General features: G+C 43.5%; 1 protein-coding gene across 1 annotated transcript in view; it reads left to right on the top strand.

Annotated features, from left to right (window-relative positions):
- The window catches only part of LOC137380954 (patched domain-containing protein 3-like), a 41,331-nt gene extending 18,155 nt beyond the window's left edge, over positions 1 to 23,176 (top strand). Inside the window, exons 2-4 of the mRNA XM_068053369.1 lie at positions 18,146 to 18,267; positions 18,369 to 18,514; positions 21,651 to 23,176. Coding sequence (XP_067909470.1) covers positions 18,146 to 18,267; positions 18,369 to 18,514; positions 21,651 to 23,176 — 1,794 coding nt within the window. The remainder of the gene's footprint in view (positions 1 to 18,145; positions 18,268 to 18,368; positions 18,515 to 21,650) is intronic.
- The last annotated feature ends 735 nt before the right edge of the window (positions 23,177 to 23,911 follow it).

The following is a 23,911-nucleotide window of genomic DNA, read 5'->3' as shown; positions in this document are numbered from 1 at the left end:
AGCATTGTTGAGAATGCTGGAACAGGCGTGAATTTCCAGGACTCTTTTTAAACAATCGTATTATTTTCCAGCAGTGCTTGCACTGTATTTCACAGGATATGCAAATTGAACAAAACAAAAATTCTTTTTTCAATAAAACTGAATTACTCCCTAAAATTCATGAATTAATTTCCTGCATTTTCATAATTAATCTGATCTTAAGTTTTTGAATTTACTCGGTATATAAGGTTTTTATATTTATTTACGGACGGCATTAAAACATTTAACAATGAGTCAGTTGTAGCTCAGTTGGTAGCATTTTTGCCTCTGAGTCAGAAGGTTGTGGATTTAAGTCCCACTCAGACTTGAGCACGAAAACTGATGCTGGCAGTCGCGTTTTTATGGATTCTCCATCTTAGCAGACGCATTCAGTGGTGCGGGGTGGGGAGGGGGGGTGATGGAATGCTGGCCTTTTACACAGTCACTGTCTGGTGATCAAAATCCATTTGGGTTAATTGGATCAGGGAGCAGTTCCATTATCTTCTCCAGGCAACTGTCTCTTAGAATGCAATTTTTCCAGCCACTGCTGTGATCTCTTTAAACAAGTCATCTTTTCAGTTCAACAACAGTTGAAAATTAATGTTTCATATGACAAAATTAATATGCCTCATTCTTGGCAGGTGGGGTTTTCATGGCAACCTGTATAAAGCAATGATTAGTCATATTGTTACCCAGTAGGAAAGAATGTTAAAGCTATTGTGAGTGTACAGCATGGATTCACTGGGATTTCAGGGATGCTGAACTATAGTTTTAAAGAGAGACTTGAGAAACTAGAATGCGCAAGAAAGCTCAAGAGGAGATTTAATGGAAGTATTTTAAATTATGAAGCTTTTGATCGGGTGAATAGGAAAAATCTATTATCTATGCTTGCAGTGTTAGTGAAGAACCATTAATTGATAATTAACATTGAGACTGAGAATACAGGTTGGAAGAAATTCTTTGTGTAGAGAGCTATTGGAACATTAGGGTAGTTGAGGCAGACCATTACATCTCATAAGGTGTCATGGTCCTGTAGTTTTTTTTTTCTGGTATGTGTGGTTTGCCTTTTAAGTTTTGCAGAATATCAGTGTTGCTTTAAGAATCAGCAAGGTAGTTAGAAGTTATAGCAAGGTGCATTTTTGGTTGCCATTAGAAACAGCCATTTGGAAACTGCGATTCAAAGGGTGCATTCTCGTTACCATAGCTACAGCCACTGGGGGTGAGTAGCAAGCGATACATTTGTTACAATTCAATTTTGAACTGGCTTTTAGTTGAAGACCGTTTGTTCTAACATGCTGACACAGAGGCATACAGACACAGCTGGTGTTGGCACCTGAAGAAAGAGCTCTCAACCATTTAAACTGAAGGAAGTGAAATTTTAGTATGTTTAATTATTATCTCAAAATTCTAAAATATCAAGCCAAAATAGAGATCTCTGGTAATTTAAACTAAAGGGAGGGAAGTCAGACTGTGGCAATCTTTTATCCTTCAAAAACCCTAAAGTCAGATTGATTCTGTTGAAAGTGTTTGCAAGTCATTAATTGTTGAAATTTGCTGGAGAAGCAAAGCAACATTCTGTGAGGACTTCAAGCAACATTGGACTGTATATTTGCAAGGACTCTAATTTTTTCTGATTTAAATGTTGTTTCTTTCTTCATAGTGTTTAAGAATTTAGTTCTTCTAATTAAAGAGTTAATTAGTTGATTTAAAGACACCTGGTTTAGTTAGTCTCATTCGGGGGTTAATAGATGGTACAATTTGGCTGGGTCTTTAATTTGGAAAGTTTTAAATGATATGTTAGGCGATCTGTGGAGCAAGGGATTGAATTAACAGTGCGTTGGTCCCACCGCAATCAGAATCGTATATTTTGATTGGGGGCTTTGACAGGAGCGGTCGGTCGTAACATATTTATTGGGGGCTCCAAATGGCTGTTTCTAACGGCCACCGAAAATGCACCTTTCTATAACTCCTGAGGCTTGCCGGTTCTTAAATAAATACTAATCCTCTGCAAACCTTAAAGGCAAACCGCATATTCCCGGGGGAAAAAAAACTACAGGACCATGACAAAGGGAAAAGTAGCTAAATAGTCTGTGCTGGTGTTTATGCTCCACATGAGCATCCTCCCACCCATCTTTCCTAGCCACTTCATCTCTAGTCATCTTAGTTATTGTCTATATACTTTTTCTTTAGTTTCACTTTTGCCCTTACCTCTTTCTTATTTGTTCATGGTGAGGCCAAAATTTATTGCCCTTGAGAAGGTAGTGGTGAGCCGCATTCTTGCACCTCTGCAGTCCCACACTGCTGTTAAGTAGGGAATTCCAGAATTTTGAACCAGCGACAATGGAATAATGATTACATTTCCAAGACAGGGTGGTTGGTCACTTGGAGAGGAATTCGCAGGTGGTGGTGTTCCCATATGCTTGCTGTCTTTGTTTTTCTAAGCGGGAGGTGCTGTCCGAGAAGCCTTGGCAAGTTGTTGCAGTGCATCTTGAATGTTTAAGATGGTGGATGAGGTGACAATTAAGCAAGTTATTTTGTCCTGGATGGTATTGAGCATTTTGACTGTTGCTGAAGCTGCACTTATTCAGGCAAGTGGAGAGTATTTCATCACACACCTGACTTGAGCCTTGTAGATTGTGGAAAGGTTTTGAGGAGTCAGGAGGTTATTTACTTGTTGCAGAATACCCAGCTTTTGACCTGCTCTTTGAGAGGGACATGTTCACCATGCTGATCTTCTCTTATCTGCTCTGGTTAATTTGCCATTACTAAATACAGCATTGATTCCTCTCTTGGACTTATTATGTACTATGTAGAAAGGAGTCCTGACACATTGAGCTGAATTTTATAAGCCCACCCCTAAAATCCAATCCTAAGCACGGCAGCTCATTTAAGTAGCCAGGGAAAGCCGCGCACCCGCCCCCCCCCCCTCCCCTCCAATCACTTGGAGGGGGCAGGCTGTCCGTCCCGGCAATGGCGCAGCTGCCTGTGTGTAGGCGCTGATGCCACTTTTAAAGGGCTTTGAGCCCTACTGTTAAATTTAAATACTTAAAGCGCAAGGAAATAAAAATGAAGACATTTCTTCTGCCCCTCTCCCACCCCCCCCCAATAACAATTTAAATTAATTACTTGCCCTTTCCCTCCCCCAAACACTTGCCTTGTCCACCTGACCGCCCCCCTGCCAAATGCATAAAGTTTAATCTCAAACCTTTCCCACCATCCACTACACCAATGATGTTACTTTGACCCGGTTTTCCACCTCCCCCCGCCACCCCCCACCCCCCCACCCCCAGGAACACTGAGAAACTTACCTCCTCCCCACAAGTGTTCCACCTTGTTTCCCCAGACGGGGATCCGAAGACGCAGGAGTGCCGGCCACCGGGCCGAAGATTGGGGCAGGAAATCGGGTGGGGCGTAGTTAAAATTAATGTATTAATTATACTTTATTTAAATATGCAAACTAACGGGGTCCCGTTGCCGAGCAGCGGGGGGTGGGGGAGGCACACGAGGCCTCGCCACCACCAGCAATATCAGGCCAGGCCCTCCCCGTGTCGGGGTGAGTAACGAACCTCTCCCGGGGCATTTTCCGGCCCCCCTGCCACAAAACCCGAAATCAGGGGGTTGTGTAAAATCCAGCCCATTGTAAAATTCCCATTCCCTTTCCCTACTGATTCTTGATGATTTGTCTGGTGTTGTTGAAATCTCCCATGGTGTTTGTCTTTTTCTCATTTCATAGAATGGCTTACATATTATTTCCTGCACTTCCCTTCAACTTTTAGGTGATATGTAGAATATGCCTTTCAGCGGGATCATTCATTTCTTCTACTTATGTCAATCCATGTGGATTTTGTTTTTATCTTAAAGTTAGAATGCCATTTTTTTCTACTGTCATTGTGTTACCTCCAATTAATAGAGCCATCCTTATTCCTTCCCTATCTTTTCCAGATATGTTTTAACTTGAATATTTAACAGCCATGTTTCAGTTACCCGCACAGAGTAGCTGATTAGATAATTAACTGACCAGTCCAATCTGATTGCTACAATTTCAGCTTCAGATATAGTATAAATACAGAGATCTAGGTGCAGCTTGCAAATGGAAAAATTGTAAGCAGAGTGTGCAGCTACGAGTCTGGGGAGTTGGGTGAAGGAGGAAGGAGGTGCTCCTTTTTTCTACTTTTTTCACCGTACAGTATTTGGTTCTTACTTTGGTGTAGCAGAAGGAGCTGGTTGGTGAGTAACTGGTAAGCTATTTACTTACATATGGTCTGTAAAGTTAAGGAGTGGCAGAGAAGCTCAGCCAAGTGGAATGTACAGCCTGTGGCATGTGGGAAGTTGTGGAAGCACCATGTGTCCTAGACCAACACATCTGCAGAAAGTGTCACCAGCTGCACAAGCTTCAGCTCCAGGTTTCGGAACTCGAGCGGTGGCTGCAGTCACCATGGTGCATCCACAAGGCAGAGAACTACATGGATAGCATGTTTAGGGAAGTGGTCACACCACAGGTTAGGAGCATGCAAGCAGACAGCGAATGAGTGACAACCAGGCAGTCGAAGACAACCAGGGAGGCAGTGCAGGAGTCCCCGGAGACGATCTTGCTCACTAATCGGTTTTCCGTTTTGGATACTGGTGAGGGTGATGGTGCCTCAGAGGAGTGCAGCAAGAGCCAGGTCCAGGGCACCACAGGTGGCTCAGCTGCACAGGAGGGGAGGAAAAAGAGTGGAAGAGCCGTAGTGATAGGGGATTTGTTACTTAGGGGAACAGAAAGGCATTTCTGTGGCTGTAGACATGACTTCAGGATGGTATGTTGCTTCCCTGATGCCAAACTCAAAGATGTCACGGAGCGGCTACAGAACATTCTTCTGGGGAAGGGTGAACAGCCAGAGGTAGTGTTCCACGTTGGTACCAATGACGTGGGTAGGAAGGTGTATTTGGCCCTGAAATCAGATTTTAAGGAGCTAGGAAGGAGATTAAAAAGCAGGAACTCCAAAGCAGCAATCTTATGGTTACTCCCAGTCCCACGTGCTAGTGAGCATAGGAATAGAGCGATTGAACACGTGGCTGGAGAACTGGTGTAGGAAGGAGGGCGTTAGATTTCTGAGGCATTAGGACCGGTTCTGGGGCATGTGGGACCAGTACAAGTTGGACGGCTTGCATCTTAGCAGGACTGGGACTAATTCTCACAGGGAGATTTGCTACTGCTGTTGGGGAGGGTTTAAATTAGATTGACAGAGCAATGGGAACCTGAGAGGGAGCTCAGATTGGAGGGAAGCAAAACTGGAACAGGAAATAGAAAAGTAGCAAGTAAAATTAGAAGACAAACAAAGCAAAGGCAAGCATCAAATAAGATTAGAATGCAGAATAATGTTAAAAAGGCAGAATTAAAGGCACTGTATCTGAATGCATGCAGTATTCGTAACAAGGTTAATGATTTGAAGGCACAAACTGAGGTACATGGGATTGATTTAATTTCCATTACGGAGATGTGGCTGCAAGGTGACCTAGATTAGGAACTGAATATCCAAAGATATTTGTCATTTAGGAAGGATAGGCAAAAAAGAAAAGGAGGTGGGATAGCACTCTTAATAAGGAATGAGATCAGTACATTAGTGAGAGAGGATCTTAGATCGAATGATCAAGATGTGGAATCAGTTCGGGTGGAGCTAAGAAACAGCAAGGAGCAGCAAATATTGGGAGTTGTTTATAGGCCACCTTTCGGGTGGTAATGTTGGGCACGGTATAAATCAAGAAATTAGAGATGCATGTAATGTGGGTAATACAGTAATAAGGGGCGAATTCAATTTATATATAGACTGGGTAAACCTAATCAGCACTAATGCTATAGAGGAGGAATTCCTGGAGTGTGTACAAGATGGGTTTCTGGAGCATTATGTTGAAAAACTAGGGATTCGGGTATTTTAGATTTAGTATAATGTAGTGAGAAAGGGATAATTAATAAACTTGCTGTAAAGGAGCCTTTGGGAAATTGTGGCCATAATATTACAGAATTTCACATTAAGTTTGAATGTGATATAGTTCATTCTGAAACTAGAGTCTTAAATCTGAACAAGGGAAACTATGAAGGTCGGAGGGCAAGTTGGCTATGGTGGATTGGGAAAATGTACTAAAAGATTTGATAGTAGACAGCCAATAGCTAGTAGTTAAAGAAGTACTACATGGTCAACAACAGATATATATTCCTCTAAACACAAGCACCTAATAGGAAAGGTGAATCAACAGTGGCTAACAAAAGAAGTTAAAGATTGCATTAAATCAAAGGAAGTGGCTTATAAGGATGGCAGAAAAAGTGATAAGCCTGAGGATTGGGAGAAATTTAGAACCCAGCCAAGAGTGACCAAGAAACTGATAAAGAAAGGGAAACGAGAATATAAATGCAAGCTAGCGAGACACATAAAGGTGGACTGTAAAAGCATCTTTAGGTGTGTGAAAAGGAAAAGATTAGTTAGGACGAATGTGGACCCATTATAAGTGGAGAACAGGGAAGTGGCAGAGAAACGAAACAATTAGTTAGTCTTCATGGAGGAAGATGCAGAAAATCTCCCAGAAATACTATGCAACCAAGGGACTTGTGAAACTGAGGAACTGTAAGAAATTAGTATTAGTAAAGAGGTAGTAGTTGAAAAGATAACAGGATTGAAGGTTGATAAATCCCCTGGACCAGATGAGCTACATCCCAGTATATTGAAGGAGGAGGCTATAGAAATAGCGGATACATTGGTGGTTATCTTTCAAAATTCTATAAATTCTGGAAAGGTTCCTGTAGACTGGAATGTAGCAAATGTAACCCCACTATTTAAGAAGACAGGGAGAATGGAGAACTACAGACCTGTTAGTTTGACATCAGTAGTAGGGAAAATGTTAAAATCTATTGTAAAGGATGTGATAACTAAACACGTAGAAAATAATGGCAAAATTGGGCAGAGTCAATATGGATTTATGAAAGGGAAATCATGTTTGACAAACCTGTTGGAGTTTTTTGAGGATGTTACTTGTAGCATAGATAAAGGAGAACCAGTGGATGGGGTGTATTTGGATTTTCAGAAAGCTTTTATTAAGGTCCCACACAGGAGGTTAGTAAACAAAATTAGAGCATATGGGATTGGTGGTAATATATTGGTATAGATTGAGAATTGGTTAACAGACAAAAAACAGAGAGTAGGAATAAACAGGTCATTCTCAGGATGGCGGGCTGTTACTAGTCGGGTACCGCAAGGATCAGTGCTGGGGCCACAGCTATTCACAATCTATTCAAATGATTTGAATGTGGGGCCAATTGTAATATTTCCAAATTTGCTGATGACACAAAACTAGGTGGGAATGTAAGTTGTGAGGAGGATATAAGCAGACTCGGACTGGCTAAATGAATGGGCAAGAGCATGGCAGATGGAATATAATGTGAATCAGTGTGAAGTTATCCACTTTGCTAGAAAAAACAGATATACAGAACATTTCTTAAATGGTGAGAGGTTGGGAAGTGTTGCTGTCCATAGGGACCTGGGTGTCCTCATTCGTGAATCTACCAGCTTAAATATTCACTCCCTCCATCAGGGTGTACCATGTACAAGATGCACTGCAGCAACTCATTAAGCCTCCTTTGACGGCACCTTCCAAACTTGTGACCTCTACCACCTCGAAGGGCAACAGCCACATAGCAACACTACTGCCTGCAAGTTCCCCTCCAAGTCACTCACTACCTTGACTTGGAACTTTATTGTTGTTCCTTCACTGTCGCTGGATCAAAATCCTGGAATTCCCTCCATAACAGCACTGTGGGTGTGCCTACACCACATGGACTGCAGTGGTTCAAGAAGGTGGCTCACTACCACCTTCTCAGTGGGGATGGGCAATAAAAGCTGACCTTGCCAGCAATGCTCACATCCCAAGAATGAATTTTTTAAAAACAATCACATCAAGTTAAGGACTAAGGATAACAAATGGTCAGGGAACAGCTACAATTATAGAACACGAGTATAAACGACTTAAAATGAACAATAATAAAAATGAATTAAATTACTTATACTTTAATATGCACAGCATCTGGAAATAATTCATAACAAGGAAGTAAATAGGAACATAGGAACAGGAGTAGGCCATTCAGTCCCTCTAGCTTGCTCCGGCATTCAACTAGACCATGGCTGATCTACCTCGGAGCCACTTTCCCGCACTGTTCCCATATCCCTTGATGTCATATCTCTCCAGAAATCTAGTGATTTCTGTCTTGAACATACTCAGTGATTGAGCTTCCACAGCCCTCGGGTGGAGAGTTCCAAAGATATATCACCCTCTCAGTGAAGAAATTCTTTCTCATCTCAGTGTTAAATGGCCTACTCCTTATTCTGAGATTATGTTCCCTGGTTCTAGACTCACCAGCCAGGGGAAACATCCTATATACATCCACCATTTTATGCACTGTAAGAAGTTTGTAAGTTTCAATGAGATCACCTCTCATTCTTTGAAACTTAGAGAATACAGGCCCAGTTTCCTCAATCTCTCCTCATAAGACAATCCCACCATCCCAAGGATTAGTCTGGTGGACCTCTGTTGCACTCCCTCTATGGCAAGTATATCCTTCCTTAGATAAGTACACCAAAACTGTATACAATACTCCAGGTGTGGTCTCACCAAGACTCTATACAATTGCAGCAAGACTTTTTTTACTTCTGTACTTAAATCCCTTTGAGATGAAGGCCAACATACCATATGCCTTCCAATGTGCTTGCTGCGCATGCATGCTAGCTTTTAATAATGGGGTGCCAGCCAGGTGGGCTGCTTTGTTCTGGATAGTGTCAAGCACTTCTTGACCTGAAACGTTAGCTCTGCTTCTCTCTCCACAGATGCTGCCAGACCTGCTAAGTTTTTCCAAAACTTTGTTTTTATTTCAGGTTTCCAGCATCTGCAGTATTTTGCTTTTACTTCTTGAGTGTTGTTGGGCTGCACACATCCATGAAAGTGGAGAGTATTCCATCACACTCCTAATTTCTGCCTTGTAGATGGTGGACAGGCTTTAGGGAGCCAGAAGGTGAGTTACGCGCTACAGAATTCCCAGCCCCTGACTTGCTCTTCAAGCCGCAGTATTTGTACAGTTAGTCCAGTTCAGTTTCTGGTCAATGATAACCCCTGGATGTTGATACTGGGGGATTCAGGGATGGTAATGCCATTGAATGTCAAGGGGAGATAGTTAGATTCTTTCTTGATTGAAATGGTCATTGCCTGACACTTGTGTGGCTCATATGTTACTTGCCACTTATCAACCCAACCCGAAATGTTGTCCATGTCTTGCTGTACTGCTTCAGTATCTGAGAAGTTGCGAATGGTACTGAACACAGGGCAATCATCAGTGAACATCCCCACTTCTGACCTTACGATGGAAGAAAGGCCATTGATGAATCAGCTGAAGATGGTTGGGCTTATATTGGCCGTGTAGTTGATAGTGAAGAGGATAGCTGTAGACTCCAGAATGATATCAATGGTTTGGTTGAGTGGGCAGAAAGGTGGCAAATGGAATTCAATCCAGAGAAGTGTAAGGAGGGCAAACAAAGCAAGGGAATACACAATAAACGAGTAGAGGGGTAGAAGAAGTGCATGTCCACATGTCCCTGAAGGTGGCAGGACAGGTAGATAAATTGGTGAAGAAGACATATGGAATGCTTTCCTTTATTGGCCGAGGTATTGAATACAAAAGCAGGCATGTAATGCTGGAACTGTATAAAACACTGGTTAGGCCACAGTTGGAGTATTGCATACAGTTCTGGTCACCACATTACAGGAAGAACATAATTGCTCTGGAGAGAGCACAGAGGAGATTTACAAGAATGTTGCCAGGGCTTGAACGTTGCAGCTATGAGGAAAGATTGGATCGATTAGGGTTGTTTTCCTTAGAACAGAAGAGGCTGAGGGGTGACTTAATTGAGGTGTACAAAAGTCTATGGGGCTTAGATAGAGTATATAGGAAGGACTATTGATTAGGGAGGACATCACGGAAGTACTTGGAGAGGACATCCCGGCGGGAATGTCCAGAAAGGCCATATGGGTAGAACTTAGAAATAAGAAAGGAGTGATCACTTTGATGGGATTATACTATAGGCCCCCCAATAGTCAGTGAAGTGGAGGAGCATCTATGTAGGGAAATCACAGATAGGTGTAGGAATTGTAGTGTTGTAATAGTATGTGATTTTAACTTCCCTAATATTGACTGGGACTGCCTTAGTGCTAAGGGATCAGATGGGGAAGAATTTGTTAAGTGTGTCCAGGATAGTGTTCTGAAGCAGTATGTGGATATGCTCCAGGATAGAGAAGGGGCTACACTCGACCTCCTCTTGGGAAATGAGAATGGGCAGGTGGTTGATGTGTCAGTGGGGGAGCACTTTGGGACCAGTGACCAAAACTCTATTAGCTTCAAGATAGTTATGGAAAAGGATAGGACTGGTCCTCGGGTTGAAGTCCTAAATTGGGGGAAGGCTAATTTCGATGGCATCAGACAGGAACTCTCAAAAGTTGAATGGGAGAGGCTGTTTTCAGGTAAAGGGACGTCTGGCAAGTTGGAGGCTTTTAAAAGTGAGATAGGAAGAGTTCAGGGCAGGCAATTTCCTGTTAGATGGAAGGGCAAGGCTGGCAAGTTTAGGGAACCTTGGTTGACGAGGGATATTGAGGGTCAGGTCAGGACAAAGAAGGAGGCATATGTCGGGTATAGGCAGCTGGGATCAAGCGAGTCCCTCGAGGAGTATAGTGGATGTAGGAGTACACTTAAGAAGGAAATTAGGAGGGCAAAAAGGGGCCATGAGATTTCCCTGGCAGATAAGATAAAGGAGAATCCTAAAAGATTCCATAAGTATATTAAGAGTAAAAGGGTAGCGAGGGGTAGGTCCCGTTAAGGATCAGTTTGGCAATCTATGTGTGGAGCCACAGGAAATGGGCGCGGTCTTAAATGAATATTTCTCGTCCGTATTTAAAGTGGAGAAGGTCATGGAAGCTAGTCAGTTCAAGGGAGGGAACACCGATATCCTGGAGCATATCAACATTACAAAGGAGGAGGTGTTGGAGGTTTTGAAGCGCATTAAGGTGGATAAATCCCCAGGGCCTGACCAGGTATATCCTAGGGTGCTATGGGAAGCAAGGGAGGAGATTGCTGGAGCCATGGCAGAGATTTTTGTATCATCGTTAGCCACGGGTGAGGTACCGGAAGACTGGAGGATAACTAATGTTGTGACTTTAGTTAAAAAGGGCAGCAGGGATAAGCCAGGGAACCACAGGCCGGTAAGCCTTACATCAGTGGTGGGAATGTTATTGGAAGGGATTCTGAGAGACAGAATTTATATGCATTTGGAAAGGCATGGTCTGATTAGGGATAGTCGGCATGGCTTTGTGCGTGGGAAATCATGTCTCTCAAATTTGATTGAGTTTTTCGAGGAGGTGACCTAGAGGATTGACGAGGGCAGGACGATGGACGTTGTCTACATGGACTAGCAAGGCCTTTGGCAAGATCCCGCATGGTAGGCTGGTCCAGAAGGTTCGGACACATGGGATCCAGGGTGAGCTAGCCAATTGGATACAAAATTGGCTTGGTGATAGCAGGCAGAGGGTGGTAGTGGAGGGTTGTTTTTCAGATTGGCGGCCAGTTTTTTTTAATTCTTTCATGGGATGTGGGCGACGCTGGCCAGGCCAGCATTTATTGCCCATCCCTAATTGCCCTTGAGAAGGTGGTGGTGAGCTGCCTTCTTGAACCGCTGCAGTCCATTTGGGGTAGGTATACCCACAGTGCTGTTAGGAAGCGAGTTCCAGGATTTTGACCCAGCGACAGTGAAGGAGCGGCGATATAGTTGCAAGTCAGGATGGTGTGTGACTTGGAGGGGAACTTGCAGGTAGTGGTGTTCCCATGCATCTGTTGCCCTTGCCCTTCCAGGTGGTGGAGGTCGCGGGTTTGGAAGGTGCTGTCTAAGGAGCCTTGGTGCATTGCTGCAGTGCATCTTGTAGATGGTACAGACTGCTGCCACTGGGCATTGGTGGGGGAGGGAGTGAATGTTTGTTTGTCGATGGGGTGCCAATCAAGCGGTTTGCTTTGTCCTGGATGGTGTCGAGCTTTTTGAGTGTTGTTGGAGCTGCACCCATCCAGGCAAGTGGAGAGTATTTCATCACACTCCTGACTTGTGCCTTGTAGATGGTGGACAAGTTTTTGCAAGACAGGAGGTGAGTTACTCGCCTCAGGATTCCTAGCCTCTGACCTGCTCTTGTAGCCACGGTATTTATATGGCTACTCTAGTTCAGTATCTGGTCAATGGTAGCCCCTAGGATGTTGATAGTGGAGGATTCAGCGATGGTAATGCCATTGAATGTCAAGGGGAGATGGTTAGATTCTCTCCTGTTGGAGATGGTCTTTGCCTGGCACTTGTGTGGCATGAATGTTACTTGCCACTTATCAGCCCAAGCCTGGATATTGTCCAGGTCTTGCTGCATTTCTACACGGACTGCTTCAGTATCTGAGGAGTCACGAATAGTGCTGAACATTGTGCAATCATCCGCAACCATCCCCACTTCTGACCTTATGATTGAAGGAAGGTCATTGATGAAGCAGTTGAAGATGGTTGGGCCTAGGACACTACCCTGAGGAACTCCTGCAGTGATGTCCTGGAGCTCAGATGATTGACCTCCAACAACCACAACCATCTTCCTTTGCGCTAGGTATGACTCCAGCCAGCGGAGGGTTTTCCCCCTGATTCCCATTGACCTCAGTTTTGCTAGGGCTCCTTGATGCCATGCTCGGTCAAATGCTGCCTTGACGTCAAGGGCAGTCACTCTCACCTCACCTCTTGAGTTCAGCCCTTTTGTCCATGTTTGAACCAAGGCTGTAATGAGGTCAGGGTAGATTTGCAGGGTAGATGCCACTGTTGTAGCTGTACTGGAATAGCTTGGCTAGGGGCACGGCAAGTTCTGGAGCACAGGTCTTCAGTACTTTTGCCGGAATATTGTCAGGGCCCATAGCTTTTGCAGTATCCGGTGCCTTCAGTCGTTTCTTGATATTACGCGGAGTGAATCGAATTGGCTGAGGTCTGGCATCTGTGATGCTGGGGGCACCAGGAGGAAGCCGAGATGGATCATTAGCTCGGCACTTCTGGCTGATTGTTGCAAATGCTTCAGCCTTATCTTTCGCACTGATGTGCTGGGCTCCCCCATCATTGAGGATAGGGATATTTGTGGAGCCACGTCCTCCAGTTGGTTGTTTAATTGTCCACCACCGTTCACGGCTGGATGTGGCAGGACTGCAGAGCTTTGATCTGATCCGTTGGTTATGGGATCGCTTAGCTCTGTCTATCGCATGCTGCTTACGCAGTTTGGCATGCAGATAGTCCTGTGTTGTAGCTTCACCAGATTGACACCTCATTTTGAGGCATGCCTGGTGCTGTTCCTGGCATGCCTTCCTGCACTCTTCATTGAACCACACTTGGTCTCCTGGCTTGATAGAGAGTGCGACATATGCCGGGCCATGAGATTACAGATTGTGGTTGAGTACAATTCTGCTGCTGCTGATGGCCCACAGTGCCTCATGGATGCCCAGTTTTGCATTGCTAGATCTGTTCGAAATCTATCCCATTTAGCACAGTGATAGGGCCACACAACACAATGGACGGTATCCTCAATGTGAAGGTGGGACTTAGTCTCCACAAGGACTGTGCGGTGGTCACTCCTACCAATACAGTCATGGACAGAAGCATCTGCAGCAAGCAGATTGGTGAGGACGAGGTCAAGTATGTTTTTCCCTCGTGTTGGTTCCCCCACCATCTGCCGCAGACCCAGTCTAGCAGCTATGTCCTTTAGGACTCGGCCAGCTCAGTCTGTAGTGGTGCTACCGAGCCACTCTTGGTGATGGACATTGAAGTCCCCCACCCAGAGTACATTTTATGCCCTTGCTACCCTCAGTGCTTCCTCCAAGTGATGTTCAACATGGTGGAGTACTGACTCATCAGCTGAGGGAGGGCAGTAGGTGATAATCTGTAGGAGGTTACCTTGCCCATGTTTGACCTGATGCCATGAGACTTCATGGGGTCCGGAGACGATGTTGAGGACTCCCAGGGCAACTTCCTCCCTACTGTATACCACTGTGCCACCACCTCTGCTGGGTCTGTCCTGCCGGTGGAACAGGACATACCCAGGGATAGTGATTGCAGTGTCTGGAACATTGTCTGTAAGGTATGAGTCCGTGAGTATGACTATGTCAGGCTTTGGCACAAGCCCCCAGATGTTAGTAAGGGGGACTTTGCAGGGTCGACAGGGCTGGGTTTGCCATTGTCGTTTCCGGTGCTTAGGTCGATGTTGGGTGGTTCGTCCGGTTTCATTCCTTTTTATTAACTTCGTAGCCGTTAGGTACAACTGAGTGGCTTGCCAGGCCATTTCAGAGGGCATGTAAGAGTTAACCACATTGCTGTGGGTCTGGAGTCACATATAGGCCAGACCAGGTAAGGACAGCAGATTTCCTTCCCTAAAGGACATTAGTGAACCAGATGGGTTTTTACAAAAATCGACAATGGTTTCATGGCCATCATTAGAATAGCTTTTAATTCCAGATTTATTAATTCAATTCAAATTCCACCTTCTGCTGTGGTGGAATTCGAACCGATGTCCCCAGAGAAATACCCTGGGTCCAGTGATAATGTCACTACGCCACTGCCTACCCCAGTGACCAGTGGCGTGCTGCAGGTATCAGTGCTGGGCCCTCTGTTTGTCCTATATATTAATGACTTGGATGTGAATGTAGGGGGCATGATTAGTAAGTTTGCAGTTGACACCAAAATTGGTGGTATAGTGGAAAGTGAAGAAAGTTGTCTAAGGTTACAACAGGATATAGATCAACTGGGAAAGTGGGCAAGGGAGTGACAAATGGAAATTAACGCAGATAAGTGTGAAGTGATGCATTTTGGGAAGTTAAACCAGGGCCGGACATATACAGTGATTGACAGGGCCCTGGGGAGTGTTCTTGAGCAGAGAGACCTTGGGGTGCAAGTACATAGTTCCCTGAAAGTGGCAACACAGGTAGACAGGGTGGTGAAGAAGGCGTAAGGCATGCTTGCCTTCATCGGCCGAGGCATTGAGTACAAGAGTCGGGACGTCATGTTACAGTTATACATAACGGTTAAGCCGCATTTGGAGTACTGTGTGCAGTTCTGGTCGCCGCACTACAGGAAAGATGTGATTAATCTAGAGAGGGTGCAGAAAAGATTCACAAGGATGTTGCCTGGTTTGGAGGGCTTGAGTTATAAAGAGAGATTGGATAGGCTGAGTCTGTTTTCCCTAGAGCGAAGGAGGCTGAGAGGGGACATGATAGAGGTATATAAAATTATGAGAGGCATAGATAGGGTAGATAGCCAGAGTCTGTTTCCCATAGTAGGGCTGACTAATACTAGAGGGCATAGTTTTAAGGTGAGAGGGAGGAGGTTTAAACAGATCAAAGGGGTAAATTTTTCTCACAAAGAATAGTGTGTATCTGGAATGCGCTGCCTGAGGAGGTGGTGGAGGCAGAAACAGTCGCGACATTTAAGAGGCATCTGGACAGGTACTTGAATGAGCAAGGCCTAGAAGGATATGGAATTAATGCAGGCAGCTGGGATTAGTACAGATGGGCATTATGATCAGCATGGACGCGGTGGGCCAAATGGCCTGTTTCTATGACCTGTTTCCTCTAGCAGTGAGGTCAATACCAGGGAGCACAGATTTAAGGTGATTGGTAGAAGGATTAGAGGGGACATGAGGCAAAACCTTTTCACCCAGTGGGTGGTGGGTATCTGGAATTCACTGCCCGGAGTGGTGGTGGAGGCAGAAACCCTCAACTCATTTAAAAAGCACCTGGACATGTACCTGATGTGCTGTAACCTGCAAGGCTATGGACCAGGTGCTGGAAAGTGAAATTAGATTGGGCGACTAGTTTTTTCAGCCAATGCAGACATGAAGGGCTGAATGGCTTCCTTCTGTGCCGTAACTTTTTTACGGTTCTATGTTTGTAGGTTACTACCCTGAGGAATTCCTACAGCAATATCCTGGGACCATTATTGGACTCCAACAACTGCAACCATCTTTCTTTGTGTTAGAGTATGACTCCAAATAGTGGAGAGTTTTCCCTCTGATTCCCATTGACTTCAATTTTGCGAGGGCTGCTTGATGTTAAGGGCAGTCACTCTCACCTCACCTCTGGAATGTAGATCTTCTGTTCATGCTTGGACCATGGCTGTAATGAGATCCGGAGTTGAGAGGCCCTGAAGGATCCCAAACTCTGCATCGGCGAGCAGGTTGTTGCTGAGTAGGTGCTTCTTGATAGCACTGTCGACGACACCTTCCATCACTTTGCAGTCTGAGAGCAGACTGACAGGGCAGTAATTGGCCGGATTGGATTTGTCCTGCTTTTTGTGGATGACCTTTACTCTCATCTCCTAATTCTTTTATTTTCAGGCTAATGTTATTTCCACAAGAATCCTCCATTCATCTTACTAGTTTAAAATCTTATCCACAGCCCTATTTATCCTTTCCACAAGGACTTTTGTCCCAATTCAGTTCAGTTGGAGCATGTCCCAGCAGACCTGCTCCTCCTATCTGAGTACTGGTGGCAATCAACTTGATGAAACACCTGTATGAGAAAGTATCAAGACCTATGTGAAATAGGTATGCAATACTATTATATCTGTGGAAGCCATTAAGGATGCTTTAAAGTAGGTACGGAGGAAAGCACACTGCTGAGGTAAGTTGCTGCAGTTGAAGGAAAGTGCCTAAAATGGGACAATACCCAATTACTGTATTCTACACCAGTATTGTTACAACTGCTGCAACAACACAACGTTCATTAATAGACCCGTTCACCGGCCGAAAAGTTGGTGGAAAGTCCGCCTCCGCTGGGCCTAGGAATCCAGACCGGATTTTACGGTCCCCAGGCCCTTAATTGCTCTTGGGCGTGACTTCTACCTCATTGAGGCAGGAAGTTCTGCCGAACGGAGCTGCTCAGAGTGGTGGCCACAGCTGAAACTACACCTAGCTGCAGGAGGAAGATGACAGATGGCCCCAGAAAAAAGGTACATTTTTAGGGCCTTGCCAGGGACAGGTCGGGCCCCAGCGAGGCAAGAAGGGGTGAGTGTATTGTGCATTGGGGTGGCCCTCTGTGGGGCACAGGGTGTCTGATCAGGAGGGCCCCCGCCAGAAGGCCGCCTAATTTTATCAGGCAGGTTTTTTATTCATTCAGAGATACAGCACTGAAACAGGCCCTTCGGCCCACCGAGTCTGTGCTGACCATCAACCACCCATTTATACTAATCCTACATTAATCCCATATTCCTACCACATCCCCTCAATTCGCTTACCACCTACCTACACTAGGGGCAATTTATAATGGCCAATTTACCTATCAACCTGCAAGTCTTTGGCTGTGGGAGGAAACCGGAGCACCCGGCGGAAACCCACGCGGTCACAGGGAGAACTTGCAAACTCCGCCCAGGCAGTACCCAGAATTGAACCTGGGTTGCTGCAGCTGCGAGGCTGCAGTGCTAACCACTGTGCCGCCCTGGGTTTTCTGAGGCCTCAGCCACCCGCCACCCATAAAATCCCCATGGCGGCGGGCAAAGGCCCTTAAGCGGCAGTTAATTGGTCACTTAAGGGTCATGATTGGCTGGGACGGGCGGGCCAATCTCATCGCTGCCACGTCGCGTAAGTTGGCAGCAGAGGCGGGAGCAGGTCAGGAAGGACCTCCCCAGCCTCCCACTCCCGCCACCAATCTGCACTTTTGGGGGACATAAAATTCCGGTCACAGAGGCATAATTACGCAAATATAGATGCTGAGACAAAAATGAGTTATTAAGAGGCATGACCAATGTTTGGTCAAAGAGGTGGGTTTTAAGGAGGGCCTTAAAGGCGGAGAGTCTCAGGGTTTCAAGGGGGATTTCCAGAGTATGGGTTCTAGATAATTGAAAGCACATGAAGATGTGGTGTTAGTTTTAGTATTTTCGTATAATTATTTTGTAGTGCAATAAAGTACTAGTACAAGTATAACATAGACATAAGAACGTTAGAGGTACAGCTTTTTTTCTTTGTTAGTGTTGACTGTTTGGCTTTGTGATGAAATTCTCAACTTCTTCCTGAATTACAGGTTTCACATTTCACTTCCATGTCAAGACAGGAAGTGTTTGACGAAAATGGCAAAAAAATAGCTCCACTTTTTTCAGTTACTTACTTCCTAACAATAACCTTTTCTATTGTATCCTGCATGAGGTAAAGTCAGTTTTTCACTTGCATGTATCAACATATTTTGTTTGTGTAACTAACACAAAATCTCTGAAATAGGTTACAGAAGGTATGTCATTTATTTTCAGGCTTGACTGTGTGAGGAATAAGGTCTGGGTCGCTAGTTTCGGAGTCCTCTCAGCTGGATTAGCTGTTCTAACAGGCTTTGGATTGCTACTGTATTGTGGGATATCATTTGCCATCAATACTGCTAATGCACCTTTTCTGATTCTAGGTCAGTATTATTTTAGTATTTTTCAAATCAGGTTGAGACCTAGGTCAGAATTAATGTAAAAATACAGCTTTGTATTTATTTGTTGAATTTTGGCTTCATTAGTATTTAAATGAAGGACAATTTCTTAGTGAATTTAAACAACTGGATGCTACCAGGCAGACACTTTAGGAAAAAATTAAACTGTCAAATGGCCTTCCTCATCCATAATTATCTTCATTGCTTACGGTAGGTTGCAGGATGTGCTGTTTTACTTGATGTGAGCATTATTTCATGTAACCCACCATGTATTACTCTATGGATAACACTCTATGTGCAAAGTTAGGCTGGAATTTTCCTGGCCCATTGGCGATGGGCTGGGAGGCAGGAGGGCTGGCAAAATGGCGGGGGGAAGATATCGGGTGGGGAGCCCAATGTCTTCCCGCCTCCATGTCATATTGCCAGCGGCAGCATAGTTAGCAGCTCAGCCGTCCACCAGGTGACCAATTGAGCCAGTTAAATGGTCAGCTAAGGGTCACATCCCACCTTCACAGGCATTTTGCCCGCATCAGGAGGTCCGTTCGCCACGTGGGGAGACCATCCAGTGAAACCTGGCAGCCTCCCAGTGGGCTCTGGGGGGGAACCTTCCTTTAGGGGCACATGGAGGGGACCCCCAGTGACATTGACCGCCCTCGCAGCAACGGTACCACCGGTGCTTCACAACCTGCACCCGCAACCCCCCGCCCCCCAATTGCTGGAGCCTGGCTGCCAGGCCCCCAACTTCCCCAACCTACCTGAACTCTCTTCGAGGGCATCCCACCATTTATTACCCTTGAGAAAGTGATGATCAGCCACATTCTTGAACCGCTGCAGTCCTTGTGGTGTAGGTACTCCCGCAGTGCTGTTAGGTAGGGAGTTCCAGCATTTTGATCCAGTGATGATGAAGAAATGAAGTGGTGCTGAGGATGAAGATTGTGAAGAAAGCATGTCAAAAATATTGTGCTTTCCAATCTGTTAAAGTGTGTTTGAGAAGAAAACAAGCAAGCAGATAAATAATTGAACAATAGATATGCCACAATAGCCAATGATGATACTCCAACAATAATGTGTTTTTCCACATGTCAGTCCAAATTATTACTGATATGGTACAAGTTTTTCCACTGTTATACCATTGGCAACTAGAGTTTGCTGTTCATTGAGAAACTGTGACCCTCAACGATGATAAAGACAGGGCATGGTATGAAATTCAGAATAGACAGGATCAGTGGACAAATCAGATCTAATTACTTCACACAGAAGGTGTCGAATGTTTGGAATGGAAGCATTCCATTGCTTCCCCAGGAAGCAATCAATCCTAAAAACAGTCAGTCATTTTAAGAGGGAGTTAGATTGATAAGAAAAGTAATTAAGAGCTATAGAGAGTACTGTGTATTTTTTTTTTTAACTCTGGAGCAGACCAGAGGGACCAAGATGGTCTTTTCTGATGCTCTTATTTGTTGCCTACCTGCTGTGTGTCACAACTGAATGCTGCTTGAGCACCATATGCCTCTTCATGTATATGAGTGTCTATCATATTGTCTGTATTACTATTTCTTTATTTATATATAACATATGTCTTTCTGTAAGTCTCATGCAAATAGTGTAGAAATGTAACTGTTATTGCAGTAGACATTTTTTCGCATGGATTACAACTCTGTCATAGTGCTGTTCATATAGCACTATGATGCTTATAATTTCACTACAGATACAAAATAGCTTGACTAAGAGACAGTATTAGTTTTCCTCTGACATGTTGATTGTCATGGCAAGTACAAGCTAGATGGCATTTCAAGTCATACCAGTTGTCTGAGTGAGATGTACAGAGAGAGAATACTTCCTAGAGGTCCAAGTACCTCACAGGAAATTATTTAGTTTCTGAAATGTAATCACTGCTATGTAGACAAATGTGGCAGCTATTTTTTTTTATTGAGGGAGAACTGTTGGTTAGAATATCTTGCAAATTGGAACACTGTCCTGTTACATATAAATATGAAGGATTTTTGGCACAGAGGAAGCCATTTGGCCCATTGTGTTCTTGAATAGTAGATTTTCACAGTAGATCAGAAATATATCGTTAATAAGGCCCTCATCGTGCTAGATGCACCCAAATTTAATGTAAAGTAATGAGGTGGTATTGTGGGTGGATGAGAAATTTTGTTGAATAGAGAGATACCAGCGTATAGTGCATCAGTGACTGCCCTTAAATCCACTTGAGTTTTTGCAAAAAGTTGTTTCATCTTTTATGTTGCTGATTGTCCGCGTTATCCTTTAAAGTTAAGATTGCTTTTTAATTAATGTGTGATATATTTCCATGATGCTTATCTCAGTTTGCAAAGATAGATAATGGGGTTTATTGATACTTCTATCAAGAGGGTGAATAATGTACATGAGTTCAGGAACAGCAATTTCTTTCCTATCAGCGATGTTCTAAAGTAATCTACAAACTCACAACGGGTCATTGTATTAGCTTCATAAAGCTGTCCTATCTATGAAGCACTTTGAATCCCCTGAATACATATTTCAGTATCAAACCCACCTGCAGATCCAATTTTTTTTTTTTTGCCAGCTTCTGCCTATTCCCTCTGCCTTCCTGTTGCTATTCCAGGCTCTGCTTACTTCTGGCCAGAGTTTCAGCCCTAACCTGCTAGCTTATCTTTCACCCACATATGGAAAAGTTCTCAGACAACTTCTCTCTTCCTGAATCTGACACCCACCTGCAATCCTGTATGTGTTGGCTGGCAAATTGATGTGTACTTTTCGCTTTACAAAGATTACAAAATAAAATTGATTGTGTCTGGGAGAAAAAGCCATATGGAAAGATTGGGATACAGTCAGAGCAGAGAGTTACAGTAATAAAGATAGAGGGACAGTCAGAAAAAAACTTGCATACAGGAAATACTAACATAAGAAAAGTATATTCGAACCATATACAGAGAAAAACAGAAGGGTACAGATAGTGGCATCAAAAAGTTGGAGAAGAAAGATTTATTTTCTCTGAACAACATCAGTTAGTGTGTGTTTGGAAGATATTTAATTAAATTATGTAAAGCTTGCAATTAAGGTTGTTAAGCTCTGATACGATAAACACTGATTTAATGTAGCTCATTATTTTAATCTGCAGGTATTGGTGTAGACGATATGTTCATTATGCTCTCAAGCTGGCAGAAAACCAGTGTTGATGATGATATTGAAGATCGTATGGGGATCGCATATGCTGAAGCAGCCACATCTGTCACAATCACCACTTTGACTGATGTTTTAGCCTTTTATATTGGCATCATGACATCTTTTCCATCCGTGCAGTCATTTTGTGTTTACACAGGCACAACTGTTCTGTTCTGCTTCATTTACAACATTACATTTTTTGGAGCTGTTCTCGCATTGAATGGGAGAAGAGAAGCCAGTAACAGGCATTGGCTGACATTCAGAAAGGTTGAAGTAGATCATAAACCAGGAGAATCTAAATGCTATGCAATATGTTGTGTAGGTGGAGCGTACGATGAAGAAACTGGTAAAGAACCAGAACATCCAGTTCCTGGCTTTATCAAGAATTATTATGGTCCATTCCTTATAAATCGATGGACTAAGGGAGTTGTGGTGGCCCTGTATATAGGATATTTAGCCAGTAGTATTTATGGTTGTATAATCCTCAAAGAAGGGATCGATCTCAGAAATCTGGCTTTTGATGATTCATATGTTATTAAATTCTATGACGATCAAAGTGATTTTTTCTCAAAGTATGGACCACGAGTCATGATTTCTGTCACTGAATCTGTGAAATATTGGGATTCCACCGTTCAGGATGAAATTGAAACCTGCATGGATAGATTTGAAAATCTCTCATATGTAGATAGTGACCTGTCAGAATCCTGGCTTCGTGCTTACATTGGCATTTCCAAACAGATGCGGATAGATATAAAAGAGAAAATTACATTCATAGGAAATTTATCTACATTGTTTCAATTTATCCCTTTATTTAAACAAGATATTGTATTTTCAGAAAATAACCAGAACATTAAAGCTTCACGTTTTTTCATTCAGACTGTTGATATCAATACTTCAGTTGCTGAGAAAAACATGCTGATTGAATTAAGAAAGCTGGCAAAGGAATGTAAAATCCCTTTGCTAGTGTATCATCCAGCATTCATCTATTTTGATCAATATCTTGTTATTATATCCAATACAATACAGAATGTAGCTGTGGCTGCTTTTGCTATGCTAATTGTTTCCTTATTCTTAATACCAAATCCAATCTGTTGTCTGTGGGTAACATTTGCTATTGCATCAGTTTTAGTGGGTGTGACTGGTTTTATGGCTTTCTGGGATGTCAACTTAGATTCTATATCTATGATTAATCTGGTCATTTGTATTGGTTTTTCAGTGGATTTTACTGCTCATATTTCATATGCATTTGTTTCCAGTGCCCAAGAAAATCCCAATGAACGAAGTATTGATGCAGTGTACGCTCTTGGATATCCTATTTTGCAGGGGGCTCTTTCAACTCTATCGGGTATTGTTGTGTTGGCCTTTGCAGCAAGTTACATATTCAGGACATTTTTCAAAATCATGTTTCTTGTCATAACTTTTGGTGCAGTTCATGGCATTGTGTTAATGCCAGTATTTATGACATTTTTTCATATCTATTAAAAGCCAAAGGTGTAATGTGACAAACTGTGAAACAAAGGAAAGGACCGAAACTGTATGCCTTCAAACCAGAAATGGTAAACCAACTATATTCCAGCTACAACCAAAACAGTTCAAATTAATATGTGTATGGTGAGCATAAATTGTTTTTCTTCCCTTTTTGGATACAAGAAAGCATGAAACAAGAAAAGACTTGCAGCCTCCAAACTTGTTCTTTGCACAAACCACAAATAATGCATTTAATTATCTAGAGCTTTCGTAGTTCTCTCCACTTTTCAGACTAAACCCCTCTACACTGCCCCATCCACCATTCTTGATCAGATTCAGAGCATGGGCCTTAATGGTTCTGGCATCTATTTTTCCCCTTGACATCTTTTGCTCTGAGATATGTTCTTATAACCAGTGTGATTTTGGCAAGGCAGTATTAATTGCTCATTACTGGTGCCCTGAGGGCATTACCACATAGTGCAGAACTGGAGTTGCATGTAGAGTGGGCCAAGTAGGGATGGTATGTTCCCTTCCTTGAAGGATAATAGTGAACCAGTTGGATTTTTTTTTACAATAACCTAGCAGCTTTCATCATTTTATCTCATGATTCATGGTTGCTAGTGCAGAATCTTATCCACTACACTTATGTGGTAGGTTTCTTTGTACATGTTGCTTTGCATTCATAATTTTTATTACAGATGCTTAACATTTACTTTTTAATGTAAAGAATAGATGCATTGTGTTCTAATT

Source organism: Heterodontus francisci, chromosome 2 (assembly GCF_036365525.1).
Source record: "Heterodontus francisci isolate sHetFra1 chromosome 2, sHetFra1.hap1, whole genome shotgun sequence".
In the NCBI taxonomy this organism is placed as follows: Eukaryota; Metazoa; Chordata; class Chondrichthyes; order Heterodontiformes; family Heterodontidae; genus Heterodontus; species Heterodontus francisci.
The sequence above is the reverse complement of the archived record's forward strand: the minus strand, read 5'-3'. Positions and strand labels throughout refer to the sequence as shown.